Source organism: Poromitra crassiceps (genome assembly GCF_964638095.1).
Source record: "Poromitra crassiceps genome assembly, chromosome: 1".
Taxonomy (NCBI): domain Eukaryota; kingdom Metazoa; phylum Chordata; class Actinopteri; order Beryciformes; family Melamphaidae; genus Poromitra; species Poromitra crassiceps.
Genome location: NC_139623.1, coordinates 71,159,938 through 71,172,942, shown reverse-complemented (window position 1 = coordinate 71,172,942; position 13,005 = coordinate 71,159,938). Strand labels below are relative to the sequence as shown.

The window sequence follows — 13,005 nt, the reverse complement described above, 5'->3', positions numbered from 1 at the left end:
AGAGGACACATTGCATTTACACTTGTGTTCAATGTGGTCACAATGCGTCCCTGACCACCTCCGGAGGTGGTTTGGCCGAATCAGATCGCAATCCGTCTGTGTCTTCAAGGTGTCGTTTACACCTGTACTTTCATGTGGTCAAGCACCGATTGCAATCTGATCATAGAAAACACATGTTAGTAGTGCCAGGTGTAAATCGCCTCAGAGTGTCTCTACAATACAACATTTCTGGTAAATAGCCTGATCATCAATCCTGTGGATACAATGACCAAGCGGGCAAAGGCACACAATATAACGGACACCATCCATGAGTCCATGGAGTCATAACAAAGTTTGTTGTGTGTGTTGTACTCTTGGTGAAATATTGCTTCAACACTGTAGGAATTAAATCATTCTGTTTGTCATATTTTCCACTATGAAGATGTTTGATAATCTCTTTGATGATTCGCTGCCATTAAACATGAAATTGTATTGTCAAAAACCTCACAATTCAACATGCCAAGAAGTTGTCTATTTCAGAACACACTTTCTGTGGTATAATCCACTGAGCCTCGTCTTCCTCTTCTTCACAAATGAGGAAGAAATAGGAGGGATCTCCTAGTTTTGCATTTTCATCAGTTTTGGTTGTTTAGAAAGTATTATTTAGGTTAATTTCACAAGATATAGCCTATTGACAGCAGGGGTTAAAAAAATGCCACCAAATGTCATGATACCCTGTTTGAATGTCAAAGCTGAAACTGATATAGATATAGGGAGAGAGTGTTTGTTTGTTTTTCACAATTATTATTTATAGTACTGTGTAGCACACACGTTCATAAATGACTCTGAAGTGACAATGTAACATTAAATAAATATGTTCTGACAAGTGAGTTCATGTAGCAGAAGATGGGAAAAAAAACTTTGGAGAACTTATAGGGTCTTATTCATCAAACTTACAAGCACATTTTGCACTTGCTACCTGCCTTAAATTGCCTTTATGTCAGCAACTTGCTAAGGTGTGGTGCGTTGATAAATTTCTCTGTGCAGCACAGCATGTGCTGTTAAATGCAGCTCACAAATGCCGATCGTTCTCCACTGACATGTCTGATCATGTATCACAAAATAAGCCTGCTATAAATGACATCAACTGACACCTCAAGTTAATCATGCATCAGAGCCGGTTCATTAGGGATTATGATTTATACCACAGCACTATTGTCGCAAGCACCTATTCATTTCTTTGAGGCTTCTCTGGAGTTTCGGAGGGAGGGTCTGACTCAGGTAGACTTATGTAAGAGGATGGGTATAAATTAGGGCTGAGCTGCTGAACAGACTGCACCAGACTGAGCGGATCCAAGGCTTCACTTGACAAGCAGCAGTTGGTCGCAACCGTCTCCCAGGTAATCATCTCAGTTTAGCTCAAATTGTGAATAGACTGAACATCATGACATGCACCTATTCGATTTAGGGTTTCGTTTAATAGCATTTTCATTTTTCCCCTCAGACCTCAACATGTCTGAGTCCTGCACTGATATCATCAACTTGCGCTACAAAGATGGCATCGAGGGCAGCCCCTCCAAACCTGCCAAGTTCAACGACCAAGACTACGAGTACCTGAAGAAGCGTTACCTCGGGAGGGGGAGACTTTTCGTGGACACCACCTTCCCACCTGACAACAACTCTCTGGGAGACTTGCCTGATTTCAGCCAGACGCAAATAGACCAAGTAGAGTGGCTCAGGCCTGCAGTAAGTGCCATTTATAACAGCCTGACATGATTAGTCTTTGGTTTTCCTTTCGCATGTGTCTCTGAAGTTAGGATATCATACAGACAAATGATATATATATCTATATTTTCTATAGAATGACACATTTTGCCATGGTTGCATTTTTTATACATGCTTGACTTCATCTGATTCATCTCAGTTTTTCCGTAACTTTGTTGTTGTCTTGCTGCAGGACATCATGAAAGAGCTCAACATTGACAACAAGGAGCCTTCTTTCTTTGTTGAAGGAGCTTCAAGGTTTGACTTTGGTCAAGGGAATGTAGGTAAGCAAGGATTTCTCACTCAGCTCAGTAGTTGTAAAAAAAAAAAAAGTGTGTGCTCAGTTGTGAACTTGACATCTATACTAGAGTCAAGTCAAGTCAAGTCAAGTTTATTTGTATAGCCCTAATTCACAAACATGTCCGAGAGGGCTTCACAGAGAATATGTCTAGCTAATTCTAGCTGACACAACAGTAGCAAATTACAGAATGATGATAACACATTGAACAATTGATAGAGAAATATAGGAATATAGAAATATACTGTAGGAGAGAGCGGAGGAGAGAGCAGGAGAAGGGAGGAGAGCAGGGGGAATGTGAGAGAGTGATGGGGGTGGGGAGGGAATGGGAAATGTTGGGGAGTATAGGAGGTGGGGAAGGAGCAGGGGAGGGGGGAAAGAGGAGAGAGCAGGAGAGGGGAGGGGGAGGGGGAGCGGGGGGATGTGGGGGAGAAGAGGGCAGGGAGAGGGAGGAGGTGGGGAGAGAATGGGAAATGTGGGGGAGGAGAGAACGGAGAAGGAGCGGTGGAGAAAGGAGCAGGGGAAGGGGAAAGAAAGAGAATGGGTGCCATGCTTTAAAATGGAATGGATGCCATGCTTTAGAATAGTGTGTGTGTGGGGGGGGGGGGGGGGTTCGGGAACGGGAGGAGGTGGAGAGGGAGAGCAGGGGGAGTATGAGAGACTATATGGAGAGAACAGGGAAAGGAGGGCTAGCTGACACAACAGTAACGAATTACAGTAGTAGTAATAACACATCGAACAATCATATGATAGAGACCTGTGAATCTTCATTTACTAGGTAACTGCTGGTTTCTGGCTGCAATTGCATCACTGACATTCCAGAAAGATCTGATGGTGCAAGTTGTTCCTCTTGACCAAAACTTCAAGGACTATGCAGGAATCTTTCACTTCAGGGTAAGACAATAATAATACAGATTCCATAAAGGAAGCTTTTTCATGACACAAACCACTTGCCATTGTTTGCCTCATATAAATCGACTAATCTGAATTCCTGACAACTAACCTAAACTCCTCTGTCAGTTCTGGAGGTTTGGAAAGTGGGTGGATGTTGTCATTGACGACTACCTGCCAAAATGGAACAAGCAGTTCCTGTCTGTGCGCGCCAAAACTGGCAATGAGTTCTGGGTTCCTCTGCTGGAGAAAGCCTATGCCAAGTGAGTGATCAGCTAACCTGACCTGAAACATTTGGACAATGAGTATGTAGCATGAGTATGTAGCAATGGGACAAATATCAGAATTACATAAAATGATGATGTTCAGCTAATCAATATTGACTCCATTGGTATATGATAGAAGAGTGTTATAGTATTACAATGATGGAAATTATCCAAGTACAGCCTGTTGTGAAAAGAAACCTGTTTTGCCTGTGTTTCTGTCAGAGTGTGCGGTTCATACGCAGACATGAACGCTGGTCTTACCTCAGAGGCCTTCAAGGATTTCAGCGGTGGCGTGCACATGACTTACAAACTCAGAGCATCTCATGACTGGAAGCATGATGAAGAGCTGTGGCTCTCACTGACCAGAGCCACGGGGTGCAAGTCAATGATCTCCGTTGGGACGTCCCAGAAAGGGGTAAGTCATTTATTTTTTTACTCTTCTTGCTCTTCAAGGTCTCAGGTCTCTTCTGCTACTTTATTAAGAGAAACAGTTAAAATATAAACCAAAAAATGAAATGCATGAATGAAAATTGCATGGAATGATTTGCTGTTTTGTTTGTGTCAGGATGAGTTGGTGAACACTGTGGCACACACTGGACTGGTGGACGCACACGCCTACTCTGTCACAGCGGTTACTGAGGTAAGTGTGTGTCTGGCCATGAGGAAAGCAAGGAAACCACTAAGACGGTTCTTTTGGGATTTTTATTTTACATACGTCGACATGACACTTGCTTCAGCTGTAAAATATTAAAATACCAATCACTAGCAGAAGCCATTGGTGCATGAGGATACAACTGCAAAAGCATTCTCTTTGTCAGCTTAGGGCATGTGCACAAGATGTCTATGCATGGACTCCAAATAGCTGAACTGGCAAAAGAAAATCTATGGTAGCTAAATACGAGGGATCAGCCGAGCAGCATTTTGGTAAACAAATCGCGTCACTGGGGGAAAACAACAATGGAGCTGGGCTGGGCTAAGCCCCCAATGTCTTCAGACCCTAGAAACGCCCCTGGTGTTCACCATCATAGCTATCACCTCTATCCATAGTGATGTCATAAGCTATAGGATTCATTCAAACAAACTAGCATAAGCCAGCAGCGAGCACACTCACCGGTGTTTTTAAAGTTTCGGTGCACGGCACAGGAGATACTTAGTAGGAGAAAGAGAGCCAGCACACAAAAATGTCCTTTCGTTGAGTATATTCCAGCACACCAGGTACAGCACACGGACGTTTCAGCCTAACGGCCTTGTTTGCTGGCTCTCTTTCTCCTACTAATGAGCTATAGGATTCACTTTCCTTATTTTCCTTCTATCCTATCCTATTCTCTTCACCTTAACCCTACATTTGAAATCACAAATGCGTAAGTGTAAAAAGTTATATTGAAGAAACAATTCTATTTTCATTTTTAGGTTGAGTATAACGGCACAAATAAGCTGGTACGACTCATGAACCCTTGGGGCCAACAGGAGTGGAATGGAAAGTGGAGCGACAAGTATGGATGACTCATACAGTATATCATCATCCCAAATTCATTCGAAGTTTACAATTAAAACTAATAATGCAACATGTGCACAGATCGTTTCTACGGCAATAAAAAGTTCTAGTTTATACTGCACTATAACGTAATTATTTTTCTGTGAAGAACAGCTATCCTGTTCTATGATTAAACCTGACATGTCATATGTTGCATGCTCTCATTAACTAATTTTATTGTTGTGCTCAGGTCAGATCTGTGGGACAAAGTTAGCAGCGAAGATCGGGCCAAGTGCTTTGACCGCAACGATGGAGAGTTTTGGTAAATACTTATAGAGATTTGGAAGCAACATCTTAGGGAATGAGACAGATCTATAGATTTACTTCACAATTTCTGGCTTTTCATCTCTGTATCTACTATCTGTCTTCCTGTCTGTCAGGATGGAGTTGGAGGACTTCTGCCACTATTTCAACATCATGTCCATCTGCTGTGAGAACCCCAACTTTATCGATGGCGACCTCTCCTGCCAGTGGAAATGCATGGTTTATGATGGCAGTTGGGTGGCAGGCAGCACTTCAGGGGGAAACGTCAATGAATGTGAGCCGCATTCATCCTTCCACCATTATTTTGAACTGTGATCATGTATTTTATTTTTTAATTTTTAATTTTTAATTTTCTTTAATGAAAAAAGAAATCTATTTTTCTTAAACGTCATCTGTATTAGGTTACATTATTTATTAACGCCCCTTTTCCTGTCCCTAGCTACCTTTTCGAAGAACCCTCAGTATCGCATCACAGTCAAGAAAATCGACCGGGAAGAGAAGGGAGAGGACGGAGACAAAAACATCTTGCTGTCTCTGATGCAGAAACCTGCTCAGCGTTATCGCAACAAGACGAGAACCAACCCCATTGGACTTACCATCTTCCAGGTCTGAGTCCTCCTGACCTTTACATGTCTGTCTGTACCCAGGAATGTTTAGTTTATTATATAACAAATCAATTATCATTAGATAAGAAATAAGTCAAATGGAATGTAAACTAGAACAGCCGCACCGCGGATATATACCTCCGCCAAACAAGTGAGCAGTCGACATGTATGTCTGTCCAGACTTTGACGTTTGAGCCAAATGTGAAGAAATTTCATCAAGGTGTTACTGAGATATGGCGTTACCGAGCTTGAAAATGCCATTCGTGAGGTCAGAGTGACCTTGCCCTTTGACCACCAAAATGTAATCAAATGTTTGAGGCAAATTAGATGAAGCATCGTCAAGGCGTTCCTGAGATATCATGTTAAGGAGCATGAAATGAGCGGTCGTGATGTCACAGTAACCTTGAACTTTGACCACCAAAATCTAATCAGTTCATCCTTGATTCCAAGTGGACATTTGAGGCAAATTGGAAGAAATTCCGTCAAGGCCTTCCTGAGATATCGCATTAACGAGCTTGAAAATGGCGTTCGAGGGGGTCACAGTGACCTTGACCTTTGATCACCAAAATCGAACCAGTTCATCCTTGCATCCAAGTTGACGTTTGAGCCAAATTTGAAGAAATTCCGTCAAACCGTTCCTGAGATATCGTGTTAACGAACTTGGGAATGGCGTTCGTGAGGTCACAGCGACCTTGAACTTTGACCACCAAAGTCTAATGAGTTCATCCTTGAGTCCAAGTTGACGTTTGAGGCAAATTTGTGAAATTCCGTCAAAGCGTTCCTCAGATATCGTGTTAACAAACATCGGACAGACGGACAGACAACCCGAATTTTTATCGCCGGCGGGGGCATAAAAATATAAGAAAATTATGAAAGCCAGAAATAGTTGAAAGTGAGTTAAAGAAGCCCTCAGCAGCTCTTCACACTATCCCTGTGATTAAAAAAAACAAAACGTGAGTACCTGGAAACAATGTTTACTTCATATTGACGTTATTTTTAATGTTTTTATTTTTCAAATCCAACAGGTGCCACCTGAGGTAAGTACAAAGAAATATCACACACTACCTATATGCACACAAAGCAAATTCCACCACAAAGTTATTTGAATGATACAATAGCCTGTGATCTTATTGAAACAACTAGATTTAAACAGATTTGTATTCGATCCAGGCATCCAGGCAGCGCCGTCTGGGAGCCTTCTTCTTCAAGAGCAAGACGCCAGTGAAGCCGCAGCAGCTTTACACGTATGAAAGAGATCTGATCGAGCTGCACAGCCTGGAGCCTGGAGAGTATGTGATCGTCCCCTCCACCATGAAGCCCTACCAGACCGCAGACTTCGTTCTCACCATCTACTCCAAGGCCGACACTGACGTGGAGTAAGGAGTTTACTTTGTTTACCGTGATTGATTGTAAAAGGGGGGAATGTGCAGTAACAAAAGCTCCATGCAACACCTCTATCATACAAAGACCATCAGAACAGATGAAACATTAAATGGAACCATTGTTATAGAGGAGGTGTGGAGACAAGTGCACTAGTCATAAAACATATGTACAAAAAGTCAATCAAACAATCCATCAAATAGTCATAAACATTGACCATCAGTAGAGAACCGTATACAAAAAAAAGTGATGATTTATGACACAAAATACCGTATTGTCACAAAGAAATTTGAATTCCAAAATACTACTTAAAAATCGGACTCATACAAAATGTATGTCGAATCAAAGTAAAACCCACTACAGGATAGTGGTGTTGTGGTAACTTGTTTCAGATTTAATGTTTTACACAATAACTTTTAAAGTGCAGAAATCTAATATTTTAAGTCAAGAACTGAGCTTTCCCAGCATGAGGCCAATTTTAAAACATAAATAGTACAAATTGAGTGGAAATTATGCACAAATCTGCTCTTTAACTGATTCCTCTCTGCATCCAGCGCCAATGTTGGAGATGAATCTGAAGATGAAGGCACTGAAGATAAAGGCACTGATGTACGCCCTGATGAAGGTTCTGATGAACGCCCTGGGGTATGAAATAAAACACTTTGTTGAATGAATACATGTAGCCAGCTGTAATTCAATACCATTCAAAATTAGAGGTTAGAATCTACTGATCTCTAATGATCTGATGTTGTTTCTTTAAGCCAACTGACAACGAGACAAGCCCAACTTATGCCCTGTTCAAGCGTTACGCTGATCAGGTGAGTTATTTTTCAACCCGTCCATGTCTTTAAATTTGTTCTGTTTCTTTTTTCTCTCTCCACTCATCCTTCGGCGCATCCATTTCAACATTTGGCCAGTTTTCAATGCTTGTTTTTATTGTTTCTGTCTCTGCTGTCAGGATGGTGTGCTGAGTGACAGAGAGCTCCAAAGGCTCCTGAACGATGAATTCCCTAAGGGTGAGTTTATTGTCATTTCCCCATGATGTGAGATTGTTTTCCAAGTATTAAAAAATATGAATCCCCATGCGGAGACTTTACTTTTGTTACTCTGTCTTCCTTTCACAGGATCCTTCAACCAGGACACCTGCAGGGGCATGATTGCTACGATGGATGTATCCTTCAAAACATATTACATGCTTAAAGCCCGCCTCCAAAACATATTACATGCTTAAAGCCCGCCTCCAAAACGTATTACATGCTTAAAGCCCGCCTCCAAAACATATTACATGCTTAAAGCCCGCCTCCAGTTCGTTTTGTCCTTTTTCAGATATTTCACGATTCTTAGTCATGTCCTGACCATGTTGATTAGCTACACTTTTCGCCAAATATTTTTGCCAAATAACTTAATTTTGTGCTCAAGTTCAAAAAGTTAAAGCAGCTACGAGCAAGATTTTCGATTGTTATTAAACAGTCTAAATTTAATATCGATGCATCACATTTTACCTCTAATAGTAGACGAGACCAACGCCGAGTATAGTCTCGCTTGAACCCCGAGTGAATCGGCCAGTGTTGTCTTGATGATTAGTCTGTCTGCGGCCGGGGCAGATCAGGAAGTGAAATGAAACGGTTTGCGGCAGCCACTTCGGCCATAACCACAAAATAACAAAATGACTTCCAAACAAACTGTTAGAATATAACGAGAGATGTTCGCGAGAGTAGCAAGCCCCTGGATGTAGCGAGCATGGCGTTCTCCGTGTTTATGGTCTGTTGCTAGGCAGAGCGAAACGGTGGCCCGCCGGTAGACAGACACAGACTCTATAATCATCAAGAGAGCAATCTCCGATTCACACAGCTTTGGTCTCATCTAATATTAGAGGTAAGATGTGATGCATCGATATTAAATTTAGACTTTAATTACAATCGAAAATCTTGCTCGTAGCTGCTGTAAGTTAGTTGCTAAAATTGGAAGACGACGTACAACTCAATGGAATGCTATAGTCATGCGTAATGGCAATTCGGTTCTGACTGAGGATGAGCTGACATGTTAACTAGCTAGCTAGCTGTTAGCTCCGTTAGCTAAGCCCACTGCCTGTTGCTGTAACAACATTCATCCGGCTCCAAAACACTAGCTTGTTAACCATTTTGAGTCACGCTGCATCATCCAATGGGGCCATCAGTTTTGAGTTCCCCGGTTGTTGAGATGTCTGCAATAGAGCTGGGGCAACTACGTCACGTCTGTGCGAGCAAAGCAAGGCATTGTGGGTAAATACGATGGACTCCTGTACACTAGTAGTGCCACTCGCTGTTTACTTTCATGTAAAATAGCAGTACAAAAAAACGATTAAAAAAAAACAGAAATAATTTCATTTATAAGTGACCCAAAGACAGCATGACATGATGATATATTACAACTTCGCCGGCCATAGATTGATTGCGCAAGATACGTCAAAAATAGTCATTTGATCCATCTTCAGTAATGTCACTCATGTCTGTTATGTGACTTAGAGCTCCACCTCTGTCCACCTGGCATTTGAATAAGGGCTCGGTATTGGAAACTATACGCAATATTTGGGAATACTGATTATGCAAAACTAAAGATAACAACATTGTGCGGGAGGTCGGTACTGTTTTATTGTGATTGCTAACGTGTATGTAGCGGAGCCTGCAACTCCCTATCGGGGAGCTCTTGAAGTCTTTTGAAGTCGGCGACTTACGGTTTAAACATATTATAGGCTATATATTATTCTGATTCATATGAAATCATGACACACTGATGGGGAGTTAAAAAAAAATCTATCCGTGTGTGTGTGTGTGTGTGTGTGTGTGTGTGTGTGTGTGTGTGTGTGTGTGTGTGTGTGTGTGTGTGTGTGTGTGTGTGTGTGTGTGTGTGTGTGTGTATTTTTCATCTACCTGAAACATTCTTAATGTACAAAGGTTGACCGGAAGGCGAAGATGAGCTTTGCTGAATTCTCAAATCTCTGGAACAAGTTTGACAATTTCAAGGTAATGTATAAAGCCATAGGAAAATATATTCAACTAATTTCATCAGATTTTCTGAGAGTTGAACATTTACATTTAAATTTAAGAAATATTGAGTTTGAGTCTGACTCTTTGTGTCTGTGATGTGCATTTAATCACTTCGGGAGATGAAAAACTGACTTCCATATCCAGATTCTGTTTGCTCAAAGGAGATTCATATTTCTTCCAGAAAGCCTTTGAGAGCGCAGATGTTTCTCAAACTGGGACTCTCTCCTCCACTGAGCTCACGAATGCCATGAAGACTGCAGGTAATAAATAAATAAATAAATAAATAAATAAATAAATAAAATAAAAAAATAAAAAATAATAAAAAATAATAATAATAATAATAAAAAAATAATAATAAAAAATAATAATAATAATAATAATAATAATAATAATAATAATAATAATAATAATAATAATGAATTTAACCGTCTGCAGCCACAGTATGTTGAATAATAAACGTATACCAAAGCAGGAAAGAGGAAAGTACTTCACATGTATGATTATGACTGGAGTGATTGTTTTCCATGTGTCTCCACCAGGAATGGACCTGGATGACAGCATCCAGGTCGTCATGGTGAATGCACTGACGTACCGCTACTCCGGCTCCTACTCGTCCATCTCCTTGGAGGACTTCCTCCCTCTCATGCTGCACCTGGACAACTTAGCCGGTGAATAACATACAAACAATCACACCAGTTCCAATAAGCCCAGATACTTTGAAGCCCATGGTGCAGTGGTGTGGCCATTCAGTGCTGTGTAGCTCAACAACACAGCTAATTGTTTTTAAGATGGAAAATGGTCCTAACTCTACCCCTCTAAACAACTACTGCAAATTCTCGCTAAATAAAGCTAGAAACTTCACGATTTGTTTTACAAAGTTTTGCTGTCACAGTAGTTGAAGTGTGTAAAATCTCAGAATTCTATCTCAAAAGCTGAATTTCTGACAATATTTTGAATTCTGCCCTCATGTATAGACCTTATTCGCTAACCCTGGACGGCACCATATTGTTGACATACCGTCCTGCGCTCACACAGCACTGCAGCTGACAACTAGTAACAGCCTTATTGTCGTTTCTGTTCCATTACAAAATAGCGATGGTAATGACACCAATAAAAACCCCACAGTTGTTATTTGTATGCTGCCGACGGCAGCCGTTAATGCATGTAATAAATAAACAAAAGAACGAGGTGAACAGACTTTGCTGTGAGGAGCTGTCAGAAAGTTTCACCTGTCTCAACTAACTATCCACACACCTCTCCTGTGTTGCTGACGTATCCCCAGTCTCGCTGCCTTCACGTCTGCGTCTGTGGAGATAGAAACAAACCACGGGGACTTTATTGCTGTCATTACTACAGCCATGTGTAACGCAGGTCACCATCCGAACACAATTGGAACGATACAGGTAACGCTAACAGCGGCTAGCTTCCTATAAACGCTGCTCCACATAGGCTGTCACTTGAGAGCTGCTGCATTATGTCGACAATATGGCGGAGACAGCAAAGAGTGACGTCAATCGAATAAGGTCTATAGCCTAAAGAGCATCGATGCCTTCGCCATCCTGGGGAACGCTGGGACATGCCCTCGCCATCCTGCGAAAACAAACACACTTATGTTATGATGATGTCATAAGTGATGTCACTTGAGCAATGCTGAGGCTGCTGCTAATAGATAGAGTGCGGATAATATAGTAGCCTACATGCTTTGAATCCCTTAGTTTGAGCTATGCAGTGTTCTAAGCAGACTGGATGACATGCAGCAGATGATAGAACGCTCATCCATAAGAGACTTGAGACTTGACTTGGACTTGTGACCAAAGACTTGAGACTTGACTTGGACTATAGCTAAAATACTTGAGACTTGACTTGGACTTGTGACCAAAGACTTGAGACTTGACTTGGACTATAGCTAAAAGACTTGAGACTTGACTTAGACTCTAGCTCAAAGACTTGAGACTTGACTTGGACTTGCAAAAAATGACGTGAGCATCTGTCAGTGTGCAGCAGCAGCTAAAATTTTCCCAGGGTTTCCCTTTTTTCCGCTTTGGCCAAGTCTTCCCAGCTTGAAGTAGGCCTACAGACATGTAGGCGGAAGCATTTGAAAATTGTGGGAGCCAACTCGTCTGTGTTAAGAGACTAAGACCTTCCTATCTATAGCTACGGCCCCTTTTCCCCTTCACTAAACGTCTGTGAGTGAGTGAGTGAGTGAGTGAGTGAGTGAGTGAGTGAGTGAGTGTCCTGACTTTGGCATCTTCTGCCCCCGGCCTGGCCTGCTGCTGCCAAGACAGAAGCATCTGCTATCAGGAAAATGGTGGTAGACCACCATACTGAAATGCTCTACACTCGACAATACTCCATCCAGATTGGAATATTGCGTCACTCTTTAAAATTGCAGTAGATTTTAAGATGTATTTTAAAAGCTTACCGCATGGCCTTTATTTTTATATAACCGAGATATCTGTGATTTGTTTTTAATTACAGAGATATTCAACAGCAAGTCTTTCGATGGATTCATTAAAATGGATAAGAATGAGGCAAGTCTGGTTGCACTTATCATTGTAGGGCAAAGGATCTATTATTTAATCTCTTAAACATACATGTTCCTACACAGTGCAGCATTCATTCTGTGCAAGGCATGACTTTGCTTATTCCTTTGTTTCAGTGGCTGAACAGCTTAATGTTCTACTAGACTGCAGCTGACATCACAGAAAAGAGAGACGCAAGACGGGAGGAAAGATTGCTGCAATCAAGAATTGGATTTGATGTAAATTTGTCTTATCACAGAAACATTGTGATGCGGTAAAGATGGAAATTCACAGTTTCATTTCATTTGAGCCAACTTCCTGAAATTCCAATTAAATTCCATTTCTGTTTCCTTCGGGGAGGTTTCAAAATCCAATTCAGTTGAACTTGAATTGATGCGTTCATGTATGAATTGATCACCAACCCTGGTGTTATGGTTATACACCGAGATTAAATGGGGCTCTGTTTTGGTTGTGTA

The 13,005-nt window shown here is 41.4% G+C and overlaps 1 protein-coding gene across 1 annotated transcript; it reads left to right on the top strand.

The window, feature by feature from the left end:
* Positions 1 to 1,310: 1,310 nt before the first annotated feature.
* On the top strand, positions 1,311 to 12,693 carry LOC310793005 (calpain-8-like; the record flags this gene model as incomplete). The annotated part of the gene is made up of 22 exons (XM_083654757.1): positions 1,311 to 1,379; positions 1,484 to 1,725; positions 1,937 to 2,027; positions 2,820 to 2,935; positions 3,062 to 3,195; positions 3,421 to 3,613; positions 3,764 to 3,838; positions 4,609 to 4,691; positions 4,923 to 4,994; positions 5,113 to 5,270; positions 5,436 to 5,602; positions 6,627 to 6,638; positions 6,772 to 6,977; positions 7,536 to 7,626; positions 7,743 to 7,799; positions 7,940 to 7,997; positions 8,106 to 8,152; positions 9,915 to 9,983; positions 10,189 to 10,267; positions 10,547 to 10,675; positions 12,486 to 12,538; positions 12,667 to 12,693. Exons 2-22 carry the CDS (start codon positions 1,492 to 1,494, stop codon positions 12,691 to 12,693), a joined length of 2,151 nt encoding a protein of 716 aa, XP_083510883.1. The 5' UTR covers positions 1,311 to 1,379; positions 1,484 to 1,491.
* Between the last annotated feature and the right edge of the window lie 312 nt (positions 12,694 to 13,005).